Consider the following 19,897-nt stretch of genomic DNA (forward strand, 5'->3'; position numbering starts at 1 on the left):
ACCCCTTTTAAAAACAGTGAAGTTAATGTTTTCTGACTTCTTAGGTTCCCAGTTCTGGAAACAGAACTCAAGAAAAATATATGCTGTGCCTGAAAGTGACTTTGTGGAGTTTCAGAATGGGAGAAGAGCTAAAACAAGGTAATACAACATTTGATCTGTAGGCAAATTCATATATGAACTAAAACTTCCTGAAGGAAATACCAGTGTAATGCAAAAGTTAAGAAAGGAAAAAGAAAAGAAAGTAGAGTGGAAGAATAATTATTATTTGAACTTAATTTGGTCTGCTTTTTTGAGTGATCATGAATGAAGTCATTATGATTCAATTATATGACAACAATGTCTCATAGGTTGACGCTTTTACAGAGTAAAATAAAGATTTATAAAATATTCAGAAAGATATTCAAACATTTGTTCATATGCACCATTTGAAAAAAATCTTTAATCCTTCCTTTTCTGTTCATACATTTAAGTCGAAGGGATGGAGATTCAAGCCTGCAGGAGGTCCTTGGACGTGTTGACCAGCTGAAGCAAGCCGCCGGGAGTCTCCAAGAGGTCACTGATTCAATCAACCAGCTGTCTCAGCTGGCCAAGTCTCAAAAGGAGGAGATCATGGCAAATGTTGGTTTGCAGCCCTTAAAGGAAGCCTTTGCATGTCTTGTGTGTAAAGGTACGTGTAAGATATGTAACAGTAGGTCATTCTACAGTACAAAACATAGCCACCTGCCACCCTCAAGCACTGCGCTGACCAGCTGTCACGGGTGTTCATCGCCATCTTCAACATTCACTCGGCGATAAAACACACTTCTGATTGCTTACAGTGAATTTCCTTCTATATTGCAACTAACAATTAAATGTTATTTTCTGCATCAATTTATAATGTATATTTCTTTAACCTTGCAGCTGTAATGGCAGATCCCATGTTCGCCACATGCTGTGAATCGATAATTGGATGTCGTACCTGTGTGGAGCTGTGGTTAGTCACATCAGACCACTGCTTGAAATGCAGGGCAGGAGACTTTGAAAATAAAATACATGAAGTGAAGGGTCTCTCTGCTGCCTTGTCACTTTTCAAGGAGAGAATAATTGAATAGATTTGATAGACAATTGTTTGTTATGTTTACATTACTGGAACTACCTCAGTTTGTTTGTTGGATGTTATTATGGGTACATGACCAGAAAGATGTTGTTTGTTGTAATGTTTATATTGTGTGACCGTTTAAAAAAAAAAGAAAAAAAGACAACTTCCACTTTGTCACTGTTGTAATAAAATGTTATTTTTCTTCATTGAACATTGCAGGTCACTGTGTAATAGGTCGCACATGTCTTGAGGTGATATCAATCAGAGACCTCACTGCATTTTTAAAAGGGCCATAGTTATGGTTAACCACATTTTGGTAGAGGGATAGCAAATCAAAGAGAGAACCAAACTCAGTTTCAGTCCATTGTTGGGCTTCTTCAGAGGGGAAAGGATCACTTCCAAAAATGGATTCTCTTTTCAAGGCTGATCCCATTTCCTGCTGATACAGGTCAGCTGCAACTGCACCGACTGGCAGAAGGTCCTCAGAAAGTTTTGCAGGACACCCTTCTTTAGCCAGTTCGTTTGGTATTCCCCTTCCTGCAAGACAGTAAAGTGAGTAGTGAGATTAAAGGGGTTACACTTGTGGGGAGGTAATCATTTTGCCAATGATGTTTTGACTTGTTATTTTAGTTGTCTTTCACAGCATATTGGAGTTGACAATAATGACTAAGCTTCATTCAGATGGGGGTCATTCCTACAAAATTCACCCAATGTAAATGCTCTAAAATTAAAGATGAATGTCTGTGCTTTGAGCATGTATTCATTTACATTCAACTCCAAACCTGTAAGTCATCTAAAATAGCAAGAACATGGTCAACGTCCAAAAAACTTGATTCTAACTAATAACATGTTTTACTAATTGAATCTGCCCCTCTGCAGTAAGTACTGGATTTGCAGTGTTGCAATTTGAGCTACACATTTGTGAATCCATTTCAGATTGAACTCTACAATAGAACATCAAAATTAATTTACACTGCTTTATTAGCAAGTTAGGCCTGTAATACAGCCAGTAAAATGAAATTAATCATACCTGGGATCCTGTGTGCATTCCATGCCTGTACGACATTTGTGATGCCAATCCTAGCCAGCTGGCATGTCAGGTTCGACACACAATACCTGGATGTGTTGTCCTCCATGTCCAGTTCCTCCTGGTCCACCAGCTGTACCAGAGCTGTCTTCAAAGGGTAGTTGACTCGAGCATTCACCTCCGACCACATTCTCTCTATCACATGGTTCTGTGCAGGTTATAAGGATAGTGTCAGTCTGCCTGCCCTCATTAGAAATAAGCCTCAATGGCGAGAAACCAGGATTCATTTTTAACAACACATTTATTTTACCCTTGTAGAAGGTGTCTGAAGGTAGGGCTGCCTTTGAGTATTGTGTCGATGTTCTGCCAGTTTTTCCTGGATGAATAAAGCCAGATAGAATTCTTTCCCACAGTCAACTCTGACCTGGTCCCATAGTCCATAGGAAAGAACAGCAGGCCTGAAGATAAATCACAGACAAACATAAAATATACATAAACAGCATCAGTCTCTTAGCCATGGCCAGCTAAAGTGACAATTACATTTTTTGGTCAAAATTGGAATGATATCAATAATAGTAAAACTGGAAAATGAACTAAGAAACTGGAAGAGGGAAAAAGTTTTGTTTTTTCCAAATTAATTATTTCCATATTACAAATCTAGGTTTTAACCTTTTTTAATGTACTTGTTCAAGTTTGGGTCCTCCTAAGGAGACCACTTTGGGTTCCACCTTACAAAGTCTGTGAAGTTAATTTACCGGTATACTTCCTCATAAATCACGATGTTGTTCTTTATTGGCATGGTGGAGTGACCGACCACCTTCTTGCTGAAACCATCGATGGCCATAACATGAGTCACTCCAAACATAACAAGCTTCTCATTCTGATCTACATGCAGCTTGTGACCCATGTATTCTGCATTGTAGGGTATGGGGTTCAGATTCCGGGCACCCTAAAATATAAGAATTACATTATAATAAAAACTCAATAATCTTTCATTCGTATGATTAGAATCTCAACACGTATGTTTTATTGAAATGTAGAAAACACAATGCTATTTGACCTTACCTGCTGTCTTGCAATGTGGTAGGGTTGATGAATACTTCTCAACACATTGCCCACTCTGCCTTCAGAAGCTTTAACCCCTTTTGCGGATAGATATCCAGTCATCATTTTTCGACCAAAAGACGATCCAGTCTGGGGGGTGGGGTAGGTATGATGTTTAGCATACATAATATATATACAAAACAATTGGGTTCTATCAAGTTATTAAGCTGTTTCTGATTGGACGAGAGACGTTCCATGAGTTGGAATATCCCAGGACATCCCAACTCGGACTTTCACAGCTAATAAATCACTCTGCGATGAAACACTCTAAAGCGCGTTGATGATAACTGTTAGTTCTTGTAATTCCAAACCAAGACGTTGACTGGAACTATTTTTTGTTGCGGAGAAACAATGGTGAAATTAACATTTTTTAAATCAATAACTTCGTGTTGAAATGTTAATTGGTTGAATATAAAATTGTTTTATAAAAGCAATATAGTCCTCGTGCGACTGGGGTAGGTAAGGGATATTGTTACCTGCTGTTACCTACGGCCGAACACCACCCGTGGGAATATCCCTTACCTACCCCACTCGCAGCCTACTATATTGCTTAAATATATATATTTAATTATAAATAATAAATCATCTTAGTTTAAATGTAAATTTTATACTAAATGTTACATTTGATAATAATGTGATTAAGACGTGCATTTTTTAAAAATACAGAAATATTTTCTGTTGATTAACAACCAACGTGTTTATGAATTAAATCCATAAATTGCATTAGCACCAGTCAGATGCCCGACTTTGCATATAACTGTGGTCAGCTTTTTATTTAAGAGTAGCATTCCTTTGTATGTTTAACAAAAGCGGTAATCGTGAAAGGTGGATGATAAAAAAAAAAACCTACCTCGAGAATACCTTCAGCGACTTCAACTTCAAGTTGACTATCAGGGCAGAAGTCCCTGACAAGCCCCTGCTCAGCACACCACCTCCGCACATTCCTCTCGGAAAACCCCCGTGTAGTTCCAAACTGGGTGCATAACGCAGTGGCGATATCCCCACAGGACATTCCATTATTTCGGTGTTCTGAAATAAAACCTGCATATTCGTGCAATGCCATTTTGAGGTGCGTCTCAAGGATGTCTGGCTCCAAATTAAATACACTGCCAACTACTGATAGCTTGGCTCCAAATTAAATACACTGCCAACTACTGATAGCTCACAAAAATCTTCGCAAAATTGAGAAAGAAGATTTCCACGCAGTATTTTAATTCCCCATGTCCATGTTTAAGCACATCAAAGAAAATCAGATAACTGGTCGTTTTACCGTTTTCCGTTTTCTATTATCAAAACAAAATTCGGAAAATGGGTCATTTTCGGATTTTTGTTTTCCTATCTCTATATGGTAATCGGGAAACAGCTCGTTTCCCGATTTTGGTTTTCTCATTTCAAAACGAAAATCCATTGGCCGCAAAGTACACGGACCTATGAACAGCATTTTCTAACTCGCCCTAGCGTCCACATTTCTGACACTAGGAAAAAATAAAAGTCATCAGTGTCTTCAGCCGAGTCTTGTGGCGCTAACGGTGCGAACATTTTGGCGATAGGAGTTTCGGTGTGAGCGTGGCAAGCTTTTGTTCGGACCCAACGCAGAGGGGGAATTGAGCGATAGAGAGAAGCAGAGAGACGCTCCAAAGCAGTCATACACACGCAGCAAGGGCCGTTGCCATGGTGACAGCACTGTGGGGCACTGATCTTCATAACTGACAGCAGGTGTGCTCTGATTGGTGGACAAGAATGTACTAAAAACTACATTTAGTCGTGGGATATGTAGTTTTTTTAGTCAAACGTCTTTTGCTCGTCCATACTTTCACCTAGAAACTCCATTTAAACTTTAAAATGGAGACACGAGTGGTGTGCTCTGATTGGTGGACAGGAATGTACTAAAAACTACATTTAGTAGTGGGATATGTAGTTTTTTTAGTCAAACGTCTTCTTCTCGTCCATACTTTCACCTAGAAACTCCATTTAAACTTTAAAATGGAGACACGAGTGGTGTGCTCTGATTGGTGGACAGGAATGTACTAAGAACTACATTTAGTAGTGGGAATTGTAGTTTTTTTAGTCAAACGTCTTCTTCTCGTCCATACTTTCACCTAGAAACTCCATTTAAACTTTAAAATGGAGACACGAGTGGTGTGCTCTGATTGGTGGACAGGAATGTACTAAGAACTACATTTAGTAGTGGGATATGTAGTTTTTTTAGTCAAACGTCTTCTGCTTGGTCATACTTTCACCTAGAAACTCCATTTAAACTTTAAAATGGAGACACGAGTAGTGTGCTCTGATTGGTGGACAGGAATGTACTAAAAACTACATTTAGTAATGGGAAATGTAGTTTTTTTAGTCAAACGTCTTCTGCTCGGTCATTCTTTCACCTAGAAACTCCGTTTAAACTTTAAACTTTTACCCCCGGGCGGCGGCCCACTGCCTCCCTCTCAAAATTTCAAAAATGTCTGTCTATCTCTCTCTCTCACTCAGAGTGACAGCAGGTGCGCTCTGATTGGCGAACAGGAGCAGTCAGTGGGAGTTGTAGTTTTTCAAAGAAGACAGACAGACACACACACACACACACACACACACACACACTTTTTCAAACTTTTCAAATATTCAGCTTTTTTAATATTCTCTTCAGCTATTCAGCTTCTTCAACTTTTCACATATTCAGCTCTTTTAATATTCATATTCAGCTATTCAGCTTTTTCAAACTTTTCACATATTCAGCTTTTTTAATATTCTCTTCAGCTATTCAGCTTTTTTAACTTTTCACATATTCAGCCTTTTAAATATTCTCTTCAGCTATTCAGCTTTTCAAACTTTTCAAATATTCAGCTCTTGAAAATTCTCTTCAGCTATGCAGATTTTTCAAACTTTCCACATATTCAGCTTTATTAATATTCTCTTCAGCTATTCAGCTTTTTTCCAGCGTTGCTTCAGCATAAAGCATTTCCACGCATTTTCTACAGGAAATGCTTTTTCTAGTTTTTTTTATTTTTCTTCTTCCGTACGTTTTTCAGTCGCCTCTAGCTTCTGCATACTTTCATACAAAAACCATTCAACTATCAAAATGTTCAGCTTTTTCAGCTCTTTTATGCTCACCTTCAACCTTTTTTCTACCTTTCATACTTTTTCATATATTCAGCCTTTTCCATATTTTTTTTTCAATGCATTCCTATGGAGATCAGCCTAAAAACCTCTTTAACATCCTCCCTTTTGAAATCCGAATACTTTCACATACTTCCACCTACAGACTCCATTTAAACTTTAAACAACCTACAAGACTTTGAACTATAACACTATTACTCAGTGTTTTGATATCTTTTACAGTTTTTCTATAATCACAGTTTATGTTTTATGGTTTTCTTCAGACCTCATCAGAGTTTATAATGGGTGTGTATTGCGCCTGCTAGAGTGCGTGACATCATCGTTAGAGTGTGAGAGCTCCTCGACATACTTCAGCTTTTTTTCCTTTCCAAACTCCTCCCGGCCACAATTTTCCCTCTACACACGTGATCTTTTCCAATTTTGTAGAGAAACTTGTCCTGTCTCTCACAAGGTGCTCAAAAACTCTGTGAGATTTACAGAATTTGAACTAGCAACCTCTAAGCGCGGCCACGTCGGTTTTTCTCCCCATTGACTTACAATACAAGTTGAGAAACAGATTTTCAAAGAAACCTGAAATGAGCTGCATTTCTAACTCGCCCTAGCGTCCACATTTCTGAGACTAGGAAAAAATAAAAGTGATCAGTGTCTTCAGCAGAGTCTTGTAGCGCTAACGGTGCGAACATTTTGGCAATACAACTTTCGGTGTGAGCGTGAGAAGCTTTTGTTCGGACCCTCCGAAATGGAGGAATAGAGACAGGCTCTAGACAGTTACACAGGCGCGTAGATGGCTTTGATCTCTGTGGCTTTGATCTTTAGAAGACAGGAGCAGTCAGTGGGATTTGTAGTTTTTTTTGTCAAACATCTTCTGCTCAGGTATACTTTCACCTAGAAACTCCATTTAAACTTTAAAATGTATACACAAGTCTGTCTATCTCTCTCTGTCTCACTCTCTGTCTGTCTGACTACTACTACTACTACTTCTACTACTAGCCTACTACTGATACCACGTCCACTGCTCGTACTTGTACTAGTACTACTACTACTGCTACTACTAGCCTACTACTGATACTATGTCCACTACTTGTAATAGTACTACTACTAATACTACTAGTACTAGCCTACTACTGATACTACCTCCACTACTTGTAGTAGTACTAGTACTACTACTTCTTCTACTAGCCTACTACTGATACTACTTCTAATACTTCTACTACTAGCCTACTACTGATACTTTCTCCACTACTTCTAGTAGTACTACTACTACTACTACTTCTTCTACTACTGATACTACGTCCACTACTTGAACTTGTACTAGTACTACTACTGATACTATGTCCACTACTTGTAATAGTACTACTACTACTACTACTAGCCTACTACTGATACTACCTCCACTACTTGTAGTAGTACTAGTACTACTACTACGTCTACTACTGATACTACGTCCACTACTTGAACTTTTACTCGTACTACTACTCCTTTTGCTACTAGCCTACTACTGATACTATGTCCACTACTTGTAATAGTACTACTACTAATACTACTACTACTAGCCTACTACTGATACTACCTCCACTACTTGTAGTAGTACTAGTACTACAACTACTACTACTACTTCTACTACTAGCCTACTACTGATACTACGTCCACTACTTGTACTTGTACTAGTACTACAACTGCTTCTACTACTAGCCTACTAGTGATACTACGTCCACTGCTCGTACTTGTACTAGTACTACTACTACTGCTACTACTAGCCTACTACTGATACTATGTCCACTACTTGTAATAGTACTACTACTAATACTACTAGTACTAGCCTACTACTGATACTACCTCCACTACTTGTAGTAGTACTAGTACTACTACTACTACTACTACTTCTTCTACTAGCCTACTACTGATACTACTTCTAATACTTCTACTACTAGCCTACTACTGATACTTCCTCCACTACTTGTAGTAGTACTACTACTACTTCTTCTACTACTGATACTACGTCCACTACTTGAACTTGTACTAGTACTACTACTGATACTATGTCCACTACTTGTAATAGTACTACTACTACTACTACTAGCCTACTACTGATACTACCTCCACTACTTGTAGTAGTACTAGTACTACTACTACGTCTACTACTGATACTACGTCCACTACTTGTACTTGTACTAGTACTAGTACTACTTCTAGTTTACTACTGATACTACCTCCACTACTTGTAGTAGTACTAGGACTACTACTACGTGATCTGTGTGTCTCCGTCTCTTCGGGGTTAGAGCAACGCCGGCGTCTGGTTTGTTGACTGCCGCTTCTGCCCCGGACCGTGTCCAACGTTTGTTTTTCGTTCCCAGTGTGCTCGTCTTTTTGTTTTGTTCCTGCTGTGCTGCTGTTACCGTGCCTCTCCAGCTCATCGTGCATCTGTACAGCTCCGCTCGCACTCATCTGTTCCCTCATCCACGGACTATTAGCTACGTTAGCCAGCTAGCTAACAGCTGGCTAAACCCCCCCACCACTGGATACATCTGTCCCCCGGCTCTGAGTGTGCGACCGCTCGCTCTGGTCTCGGGTGAGTACGCCTGTGTGTTTGTGGTGGTGATTGTGCCAGCCCGGACTGACCCGCTGCGTCCCTCACCAACAACCTCACCCCAGCTGTCTGGCTTCCCCGGCCGGCGTTCTCGGGGGGGAGCCTCCACTCCCCGCCAGCTCGTCAGCCGTAGCCTAACTGCGTGCCGACATGGCACAGTGGGGCTTGCCGGCCGCACGGGTGCGATCTGGGGCAACCAACGCCACTCACTTCACCAACGTCAACACCCGATCCACTGCTGCCTCCACACATCTCACTGTCCACCACTTTTTAACTAATCAGCTGCTAGCCTCTGCTAATATACTACCCGGACTACTCTCAGCTGCCCTCACGTCTTATCTCCTCCTTGGACTATCACTCCTGCTACTCCAGGCTCCTACTCCACCAACTTCGCGCCCACTCCTCTACACTGCTGCTGACCTTCACCGCCTCAACAGCAACCACCGTCTCTCTGCGGCTGCTGCCACCGCAGCCAGCAAAGCTGGGATCCTTCGCCGTCGTCGCTACATCCACCGTGGCTCTGGTCTCTCTCCCAACCGACATTTCCCTGATGGCTCTCCCATCCCCTCACTCTGGACTACTACCCGCCCCCCGTCGTCACCCCCAACTCCCGCACTGCCAACCTCCACAACCTCCACCCCCCCCCCCCTCCGCTCCCCCATCCATCTCCCTCGCTCTGCTGAACTGTCGATCCCTCTCCAACAAATCACCTGTTATATCTGAACTACTACTGGACAATAACATTGACTTGCTTCTCCTCTGTGAAACATGGCAACAGCCCCTGGACTTCTACGCTCTCAACCAAGCCACTCCCCCCAACTACAGCTACATCGCCAAACCCCGCCTCTCCGGGCGAGGGGGAGGCATTGCCGCTCTTCATAAACAATCCCTACCCATCACTGAACTGAACCTCAACCTCCCATCTATTGCATCCTTTGAATACCTCGCCTTCTCCCTCCCCAACTCTATTACCTCCGTTCTCATTTACCGTCCCCCAAAGCCACACCCATCCTTTCTCTCTGAACTCTCGGAACTCCTCACCATTGTATCCTCTCTCTCCTCCCGCCTCCTACTCACCGGTGACTTCAACATCCACATCGACCAGCCCAAAGCCCCACTGATGTCCGAATTCCTCTCTCTCCTCGACTGTTTCCATCTCACCCAGCACATCAATTTCCCCACCCATTCCAAAGGCCACACCCTGGACCTAATCTGCTCCTCCTTCCTACCCATATCCAACCCCCATCCTCTTCCCTTCCCACTATCTGACCACCTCTGTATCCTCTTCTCTGCCCCTCTACCCTCACCTCACAATCCCAAAAAACGCACCATCTCCTACCGCAACATCAAGGCAGTTAACCCACCCATGCTCTCCCAGCTCATATCCTCTGCCTTTCCCCCTGGCTCCGTCCCCTCCTCCCCTGACGACTACGCCATCATGCTCAACACCATCCTTTCTGACTCCCTGGACTCCCTTGCCCCCTGGAAAACTTCCTCCGTCTCATTCACCAACTCCGCCCCCTGGTACACCCCGGAACTCCGCACCATGAAACAGACTGGCCGCCAACTTGAACGTCTCTACAAACGAACTCACCTCACTGTCCATGGTGAAGCCTTCAAACAACACATCTCCTCCTACCGCGACGCTCTCCATGCTGCCAAATCTGCCCACTTCTCATCCGTCATCAACAGCACCAAGCAGAGCCCCCGCATCCTGTTCTCCACCGTCAACAAACTGCTCCAGCCACCGGCCACCAACCCACCCTCCTCCCCTGACCTCTGTAACTCTTTCCTCCTCGCCTTCAACAACAAAGTCTCCCAAATCAACAGCTCCCTGACTGCCACCATCAGTAACTCTTCCTCCCTCACCTCCCCTCCCCCACCACTCCCGCCCCCCCTCCCTCACCTCCCCACCTTCCCTCCTCTCACTGCTTTCTCCCCTGTCAACTCCTCCCACATCCTGGACGTCATCACCGCATCCAAGACAACCACCTGCTCTCTGGACCCCCTTCCAACGACCCTGACCAAGGCTTGCCTCCCTGTCCTCCTCCCTCACCTCACCACCCTCTTCAACCAGTCTCTATCCCTTGGTCACTTCCCCACTGTCTACAAACTCGCCTCCATCACTCCCATCCTCAAAAAGCCCACCCTGGACCCAGCCAACCTCTCTAACTACCGCCCCATCTCCAACCTCCCGTTCCTCTCCAAAACCCTGGAACGCATCGTTGCCGCTCAACTCCACACCCATCTCCAGTCCAACAACCTCTTCGAACCCCTCCAGTCTGGATTCCGCCCACTCCACAGCACCGAAACCGCCCTTGTCAAAGTCATCAATGATCTCCTCACCTCTGCAGACTCCGGTGCCCTCAACATCCTATTACTACTAGACCTCAGCGCAGCCTTTGACACTGTGAACCACTCCATCCTCCTTCAAAGGCTCCGCCAACAGGGTGTTGAGGGCACTGCACTCGACTGGCTCACCTCCTACCTCACCAACAGACAACAGTTCGTCTCCCTCTCCGGCCACACATCCACCCTCTCCCCGGTCACGCAGGGGGTCCCCCAAGGCTCAGTCCTCGGCCCCCTCCTCTTCATCTGCTACCTCTTCCCCCTTGGTCACATCATCCGCAACCTCAACCTGGACTATCACTGCTACGCCGACGACACCCAGATCTATATCAGCACCAAATCCACCCAGAACCCTCCCCTCACCCACATCGAAACCTGCATCTCCACAATAAAAACATGGCTGACTCACAACTTCCTCAAACTCAACAGTGATAAAACAGAGCTCCTCCTCATAGGCACCAAATCCACCCTCAGCAAAACCGGACCCATCTCACTCACCATCGACACCTCGACCATCACTCCCTCCCCCCTGGCACGCAACCTTGGCGTTATCCTGGACCCCACCCTCTCCTTCGATCACCATGTCAGCTCCGTCATCAAGACCTCCTACTTCCACCTCCGCCGCATCGCCAAAATCCGACACTGCCTCTCTCCCCCTGCTGCCGAATCCCTCATCCACGCCTTCATCTCCTCCCGCCTCGACTACTGTAACTCCCTCCTCACCGGCATCACTTCCCACTCCCTCCATAGACTTCAAATGGTCCAAAACTCTGCTGCCCGCCTCCTCACCCACACCCGGTCCCGTGAACACATCACTCCCGTCCTCCACTCTCTCCACTGGCTCCCCATCAAACAGCGCATCAACTTCAAGATCCTCCTCCTCACCTTCAAAGCCCTCCACCACCTGGCCCCCCCCTACCTGTCTGACCTCCTCATTCCCCACCGCCCCACCCGTGCCCTCCGATCCTCCTCCACTCTCTCCCTGACAACACCCACATCCAGACTCAAATCCTTCGGCGACCGAGCCTTCTCCCGTACTGCACCCCGACTCTGGAACTCTCTCCCCACACCTGTCCGCGACTCACCCTCACTCCCCACATTCAAGTCCCGGTTAAAAACATACCTCTTCTCCCAAGCCTACGACCTCCCCTACCCATAGCCGGTCTCTCCATCACCTCGCTCATTAACGTCTCACTGTCTCTCCCTCGTCTCCCCCTGTATGTCTCTACCCTGTTTCTTTTGTGTCCCTTGTAAGCGTCTTTGGGTCATTGAAAAGCGCTATATAAATTTAAAGAATTATTATTATTATTATTTAGTACTTCTACTTCTACTACTACTAATACTACTAATACTTGTACTAATATTACTAGTACTAGTAGTACTTCTACTTCTACTAATAATACTAATACTTGTACTAATGTTACTAGTACTACTGCTAATACTACTGCTACTACTAATACTACTTTTACTAATAATACTAGTATTACTGCTACTACTACTCCTACTACTTCTATTAGTACCCTACTAATACTAAAAACAAAAAGAACATTCAAATATTAAAATGTTCAGCTCTTTATGGACATTTCAACATGTCTTCAAAATTTTTGGTGGAAATGCTATGCAGCATTTCCAACCTTAGCTATCCTAATCTTTATGCTTATTATTATTATTCCGTACAGATTTTGGCGCCCTGTAACTCCTGCAAACTTTCAGCTATAAAAACCATTCAACTATCAAAATGTTCAGCTCTCTCATCTCACGTTGGCTCCTCTTCAACTTTTTTTCAGCCTTTCATATTTTTTCAGATATTCAGCTTTTTCCATATTTTTTTTATAATGGAAACCAATGGAGATCCGCTTAAAATCCTCTGAAACATGCTGCTCTTTCAACTGTATCTACTTCCACAAACTTCCACCTACAGACTTCATTCAAACTTTAAACAATGCCCAAGAATGTGATCTATACAGCTATGTCTTTTCACTTTCGTATCTTTTACACTTTTCCTACAATCACAGTTTATGTTTGATGGTTTTTTAAGACCTGATCAGAGTTTACAATGGGTGTGTATTGCGCCTGCTAGAGTGCGTGACATCATCGTTAGAGTGTGAGAGCTCCTCGTCATACTTCAGATTTTATTCCTTTCCAAACTCCTCCCGGCCACAATTTTCACTCTACACACGTGATATTTTCCAATTTTGTAGAGAAACTTGTCCTGTCTCTCACAATGTGCTCAAAAACTCTGTGGCATTTACAGAATTTGAACTAGCAACCTCTAAGCGCGGCCAAGTCTTTTTTTCTCCTCATTCGATCTAATGCGAATCGAGGAGCAGATTTCCAAAGAAACGCTGAAAATCACACATTTCTAACTCGCCATAGCGTCCACATTTCTGACACTAGGAAAAAATAAAAGTGATCAGTGTCTTCAGCACAGTCTTGTGGCGCTAACGGTGTAAACATTTTGGCCAAAGGAGTTTTGGTGTGAGCGTGGCAAGCTTTTGTTCGGAGCCCCCAATAAGCTGAAATGGAGAGAAAGAGAGGCTTAAAGGCAGTCATACACACGCGCCTGTGGCTCTTATCTTGAGGGTGACAGCAGGTGTGCTCTGATTGGCTGACAGGAGCAGCAGACAAGAGCAGTCAGTGGGATTTGTAGTTTTTTTTGTCAAACATGTCCTGCTTAGGCATACTTTCACCTATAAACTCCATTTAAACTTTAAAATGTCTGTCTATCTCTCTCTCACACTCAGAAGTGACAGCAGGTGCGCTCTGATTGGCAGACAGGAGCAGTCAGTGGGAGTTGTAGTTTTTCAAAGAAGACAGAAAGACAGACACACACACACACACACAAACACACTTTTTCAAACTTTTCAAATATTCAGCTTTATTAATATTCTCTTCAACTATTCAGCTTTTCAAACTTTTCACATATTCAGCCTTTTTAATGTTCTCTTCAGCTATTCACCTTTTCAAACTTTTCACATATTCAGCTTTATTAATTCTCTCTTCAGCTATTCAGCTTTTTCAAACTTTTGCACATATTCAGCTTTTTTAATATTCACTTCAAATATTCAGCTTTTTTTCAGTGTTGCTTCAGCATAAAGCATTTCCACGCATTTTCCGCAGGAAATGCTTTTTCTAGTTATTGTTGAGGTTTTATTTGTGTTTGTTTATCAGTAGTGCAGTTTAATACCACACAGAAGTTCTTACAGACAATTGTTTCCTGTTAAATGTTTTACAGTTATATCTGATGATCTGTACAAATCTAAATAATAAATATCTGAATATTTATTATTGTTGACTCATGTTTAGGCCTGCAGGTCTATTTCCCTCCTGCTCTGGAGGAGAGACCCTGCTGCAGTGGTTGGCATCATGGCTGAGGAGATGGGGTGTAGTGGGGTAATAGCAGGTCTTTGCTCCATCACCTCATCCATGACAACAAACACTTCCAGTGTGCAGCAGTGACCTCTCCTCCATCAGTGCTGACACCTTCAGGTCCTATAAACTACATATACAAACACTTCTCATAATTATTGTTTAGATGAACTATTCCCCACTAGTCGTAACTTAATGGACTCTGATGTTTGAACACATTGTAGATATTACCCAGCACCGACTTTGCCTGATTATTAATAAGAAAGACAACTTCATCTTGTTTCTTTTATGCTTCACATCAAGATTGTAGAGTTCAATATTTTAAACTGCTTCCAACTCACCTTGTATTTCTGCATAAGGGTCTCCCACTTCTTCGTTGTCCATCCGGGCTCCACCTTCCCTCCATCCCATGTTCTTCAATAAACATCCTATATGAAGGGGATCAGCACGTAGAAAAGTGTTAGAGTTCATTGATGATTTAATGCCGACTAAAATAACTGTTCAACAGAAACGTTTCAGGTAGACATCTCAGGAGAGCAGTACATCTCCCATCTATATACGCTGGTTTTCAACCTTATATCATTGGAGTAGCTAAATATGCAACAGCAGAACTTAAACGCAGCCCTGCATATGAGAATTATAACATTATATTATATAATATAATAATATAATATTATATAAACATTTAACACCACATTTTCTTCCGTGAAGCCTCCTGCCGGTGAACTTCTCATCGTTCCCTCCGCCGGATGAGGCGCTCGGTGTCTGCATCCGTCCCTTTAACGAACAACAGTGCACCGCGTTATTTACCACCAATAGTTCATATATAACCACATTTTAACATAAGCACTATATTCGTAGATAACATCGGTAAAAACGGCACATTTGCCGCTTTGCTTGCGCTCGCTAACCTCTATGGTAAATTACCGTCTGTAGGCTAGCCGGCTAGCAGGACCTTCGATTCGTAACGTTAACGTACACTTCCAACAACAGTAAAGTAACGTTCATTATCAATACATTTTAAAAGTCAGCTGGAAACATAAAAATCGTGTTACAGTATACTTACATGTGTTACAGTATACTTACATGTGTACGCGGTTTGTGTCGGGCTGTCGCCAGAATCACCGCAATCGTCCGCCATTATCCAAAACTTTTCAGACGTCAGACGAGCCGCAATGCACTTTGGGGAAGTTGAGTAGATCTAGCAAGGTCCGCTGTATACTCAGAAATTCTTGCCAATGCAGTATACATCCGGGCATTTCTCGAGTACACAAATTCACATACTATTGTTTGTAGACGCACTACGTACTCAAATATACGTCACATTTTAGTATGAGTAGGACGTTAGTATGGCATTTCGAACACAGCCCTGAGGCCTCATTTATAAAACTGTGCGTAGGATCTTTACTAAAAGTGTACGTACGCCCAAAAGCCAAAGTTTGCGTGCGCCAAAAGAAAATCTGATTTATAAAACTGTGCGCACGCAAGCTGTACGCAATGTTCCCTTTATAAATCACAGGATCACCTACAAGTGTGCGTTCCCTGTACACGCCCACATTTTACTATATTAATGAGCCGGCATGCGATTGTTTCCGTGTGGTGAATCACGGATCAGAAACGGAGAAAGAGACACTTGTTGGGGAGGTGGAGGCCCGTAAAATAATTTAATTTAGTGGCCACAGCAGTGGCATCATGAATAAAAAGAAGCAGTGCGAGGGGCAACACATTGCTGCTGCAGTCAACGGCGTCAGTGGGACGGAGCGGACGGTGATCTGAAGGTAAATGACATCTTTCCGCTCCTAACATGGATTTAATGTAATGCTAGAGTATTTGAGGAAGTTCTATTTTGATGTGAATTTGACGGGGATTGTGTCTGAAAAGGAGGGAGACACAGACGCGACTGAGACCAGAGGTATAAGGGTGAACAGATTTTAAACTTTTATTGTATATAAGACAAAACGTTAAATAGTTTTTGTCCTTCCAGAGTCTGCAGCGTGTGGCGTAGAGGAGGGTGACGGTGAGGAGGGTGATGTGAGGAGGGTGACGTGACAGGCCCTCGGCACATCAAGCGGTCGGGTGCTCACTGATGCCGTCCTGCAACTTCAGCGAGACACAATTGCCGCCATCAACAACGTTGCAGATGAGCTACGGCAAACGCGCACTGTGATTAATAAAATAATACGTTTACAATTAACATTGATTGTTGTCTTCCTTATATTACAAACGCATAACATCCTCACGGATTCTTGCGCCCTGTTGATACCCCTCCAGTCGGGCAGGGGGCCGTGGCTCAGGGTCATCGATAAATTTGCGCTCTCCACGCTCCACGACTGAGCGCGCACGAGCGTGCCACTCATTATAGCGCATTTCCTCTGCGCTCTGGTGGTTTCAAAACAGTGTAACAATTATACGATGGCTTAATTCCTAATGGAAGGTATTTATCGTATACTGTATTACATGCATTTGGGCCGTCTGCTCCTCCTGCGGTGACAGTGCTGATTCAATATTTCTAAATTATTTTGATTTAAGATACAAGTCAGATTTTAAAAGAAGGTGTTGATATGAAAAAAACTATCACTCATTAAAAGCGTCAAAAACATTGCTGTAGTTCATCATGATAACGCAGATCTAACTAGAGTTCTCAACGGGCCTGAAAATTACAGCCCGACCCGACCCGGCCCGCGGGTTTTTAAACCCGAACCCGACGCAGCCCGACACACCAGCATGAATTGTCGGCCCGAACCCGACCCCCCGCGCGCCTGCATTGTTTTCCTCATACACTTGTTATCACGATCAGACAGACAGCAGACGTGAATTCAAATGAAACTTAAGGTGCGTGTCCACAGGGGCGATTTTAAACGCGAGTGGACGCGCCGCTTCCCAGTATTGCACGCTTGGTGGGCTGCCACTAGAGGATGATTGACAGGCGCTCTCCTTTAAACAACAATTTTTTGCGAGCGTTCGCGAGCGTTCCCGAGGCGGCGAGTCGAGCCCGGCGCCTCTGATTAGCATAAAGTAGATTTTACTTCAACTTTAGGCAAATGAGGAGCGGCCAACTCGCGCGCCGTCTCTCGACATTCGCCGCGACGCTACCAGAATGCATTACACAGCTTTTCACATAGACAATGAATGGGACGCGGGGAAACACTGCTGCCTGTGGACACGCACCTTGACTCTGCCCCATGAAGCAGGCAGCCAGATTGACCAAACGTGAACAGCGATGATTCACAGCAAACAATATATAATTTACAACCTACAATTTTTTTTTTTTTTTTTTTTTAATGAAATGTGTTTTATGAAAAAAGGAAGCCCGAGGCCCGACCCGACCCGGCTCATTTGCGTATTTTTTCGGCCCGGACCCAGCCCGAAACTTCGGGTCCCGTCGGGCTGGGCCGACCCGTTGAGAACTCTAGATCTAACGTATGATATGGAGTGTAATTAAATGTGTGCGAGTCATCAAAAAGATATAGTTCTTCTCACGTTTACTGCTGATTCCCCTCCAGTCTCCAGAATGTGCGTACCGGTACGCATGCCTCAGAGTTTGCTTACGGGTACGCACACTTTCCCGTCAAGTTTGGCTTTTATAGATCACAACATTTGCGTGGAAAGTGGCGTACGCACGTTTCCAGCCCCGTTTTGTGCGTACGCAAGCTTTATAAATGAGGCCCCTGGTCTCTGTAAGGGCCAGGAAGTGGAGTCTGCAGGGAGGCATACACTGAGATGGTGTCCGCCTTCTTGACTGCAGACTGGCAGTTCCATAGCCCCCCTAGTACTTCAAGTTCGGTACCGGTGGAGAATGGTGGGTAGCAGAGATTGGATGGGTTACAGCCTCGACTGATGGGTCTCTGGCAAAATCTTCGATGGTTTGATGGCCTGACTGGAATAGGACACATGGCTGCGATGGGTGGTGGTTGAGATGTTATGCCTACCTCAATGGACTTCCTCGATGGACTTCCTCGATGGACTCCCACAGATAGACTCCCTTGTCTTCGTTCGGCTGTCGTGATGCTGCAGCTGACGGTGTAGTGACAAGCTCTTAAGTGCTCGGTTTATCTCATGCAGACTGAGGCCCCTCCCTCCAATCAGGTCTATTGACTACAGCTGAGCTGGCTGAAACCAGGTTATTGCCCACTCAGTAAGATCAGCTTCACAAGAATTTAAACAACAAGACTAAATGTTACAACTAGCTCTACTCACAGAATGCCTAAACCCAAATCTACAATTAGTTTCTGACTTCCCAACAAGATACAAAGCAGCTTCGTTCCTTTCTCCAGACAAAAATGTAGTAGTACACGTTAAGTATAGTTATCTTTTTCCCTCTGATTGTGCCTATCACCATAACATACCGACCTTCATCATCTTGAAACGTTTTCCCATTGTTGTAGTACACAGATTTATTAAATAGTATAGCAACCCCTCTCTTGTTTTTCCTCCCGCATGATGCACTGTAGACCTGATCTACCCACTCTCTCTTCAGTTTTAAATGTTCAGTCTGTGACAGGTGTGTTTCCTGGATTAGAGCAACAGAACAATGCAGTTTCTTTGATGTGAAAAAGGTCCGGATGAGTGTATTCCACTCATGTATTCAAGCATAGCCTCCTTCTGGACTATCTAACACATAACCTTACTATGTGACAACAATATTTGTTTGAATAACTCTCAAAAATATAACCTAATATAACCTATAACCTACAGTGTGTTTGTCTTGGAACACTTGTTATGCTTTGGTGTCGATCTAGATCATGTTGTCCGGAACATATATGCATACATCCTGTGTGAATGTGTATTACTGAAAATAAAGCATAAATATATATGTGTGTGTGTATATATATATATATATGTGTGTGTGTGTGTATATATATATATGTGTGTATATATATATATATACCTAATGCAACCTAATGATGCTCATGTTTTGGTTTTTTTGATAGCAGCCCGTTAGTTATATAACCTTATGTGTGGCTGTCAGTCTTACCACTGGTTTGGTTGAAACAAGTTTTTGTTTTTTTTTCTCAACCATCCTAATGACAGTCACTTAAATCTTCCCCCTGCAGAAGGGCCTTGAAATCAGCTGGTGACAGAAACGCTCTCCTTTTTCTCCTCTCTTGGCTCCTCCATCCATCCTTCAGTTCTTCCTCAATGCGCTTCCTCTTCTGGCAGCGTACGTCTACCCCCAGCTCTTTCAACAGCGGCACCTGTTAGTGATGTAAATGTCTTCTCCCTGGTGTCCAGCTTGATACGCAGTTGTGCTGGGTATAGACACCTCGCTTGTACG

At 43.6% G+C, this 19,897-nt stretch overlaps 1 protein-coding gene and 1 long non-coding RNA gene across 2 annotated transcripts in view; both read right to left on the minus strand.

Annotated features, from left to right (window-relative positions):
• LOC311009513 overlaps positions 1-19,897 on the minus strand; it is a 371,301-nt gene that overhangs the window by 55,412 nt on the left and 295,992 nt on the right. The window lies entirely within an intron of this gene.
• LOC311008888 (uncharacterized protein) lies at positions 1,385-4,315 on the minus strand. The gene is made up of 6 exons (XM_084002833.1): positions 4,060-4,315; positions 3,171-3,299; positions 2,861-3,054; positions 2,416-2,563; positions 2,195-2,313; positions 1,385-1,615 (listed from the first exon to the last, which is right to left on the minus strand). The coding sequence occupies exons 1-6, from the start codon at positions 4,270-4,272 to the stop codon at positions 1,588-1,590; spliced, it is 831 nt and encodes a 276-aa protein (XP_083858959.1). The 5' UTR covers positions 4,273-4,315; the 3' UTR covers positions 1,385-1,587.

The sequence above is a fragment of the Eutrigla gurnardus genome, assembly GCF_963514095.1.
Source record: "Eutrigla gurnardus genome assembly, chromosome: 23".
Taxonomy (NCBI): domain Eukaryota; kingdom Metazoa; phylum Chordata; class Actinopteri; order Perciformes; family Triglidae; genus Eutrigla; species Eutrigla gurnardus.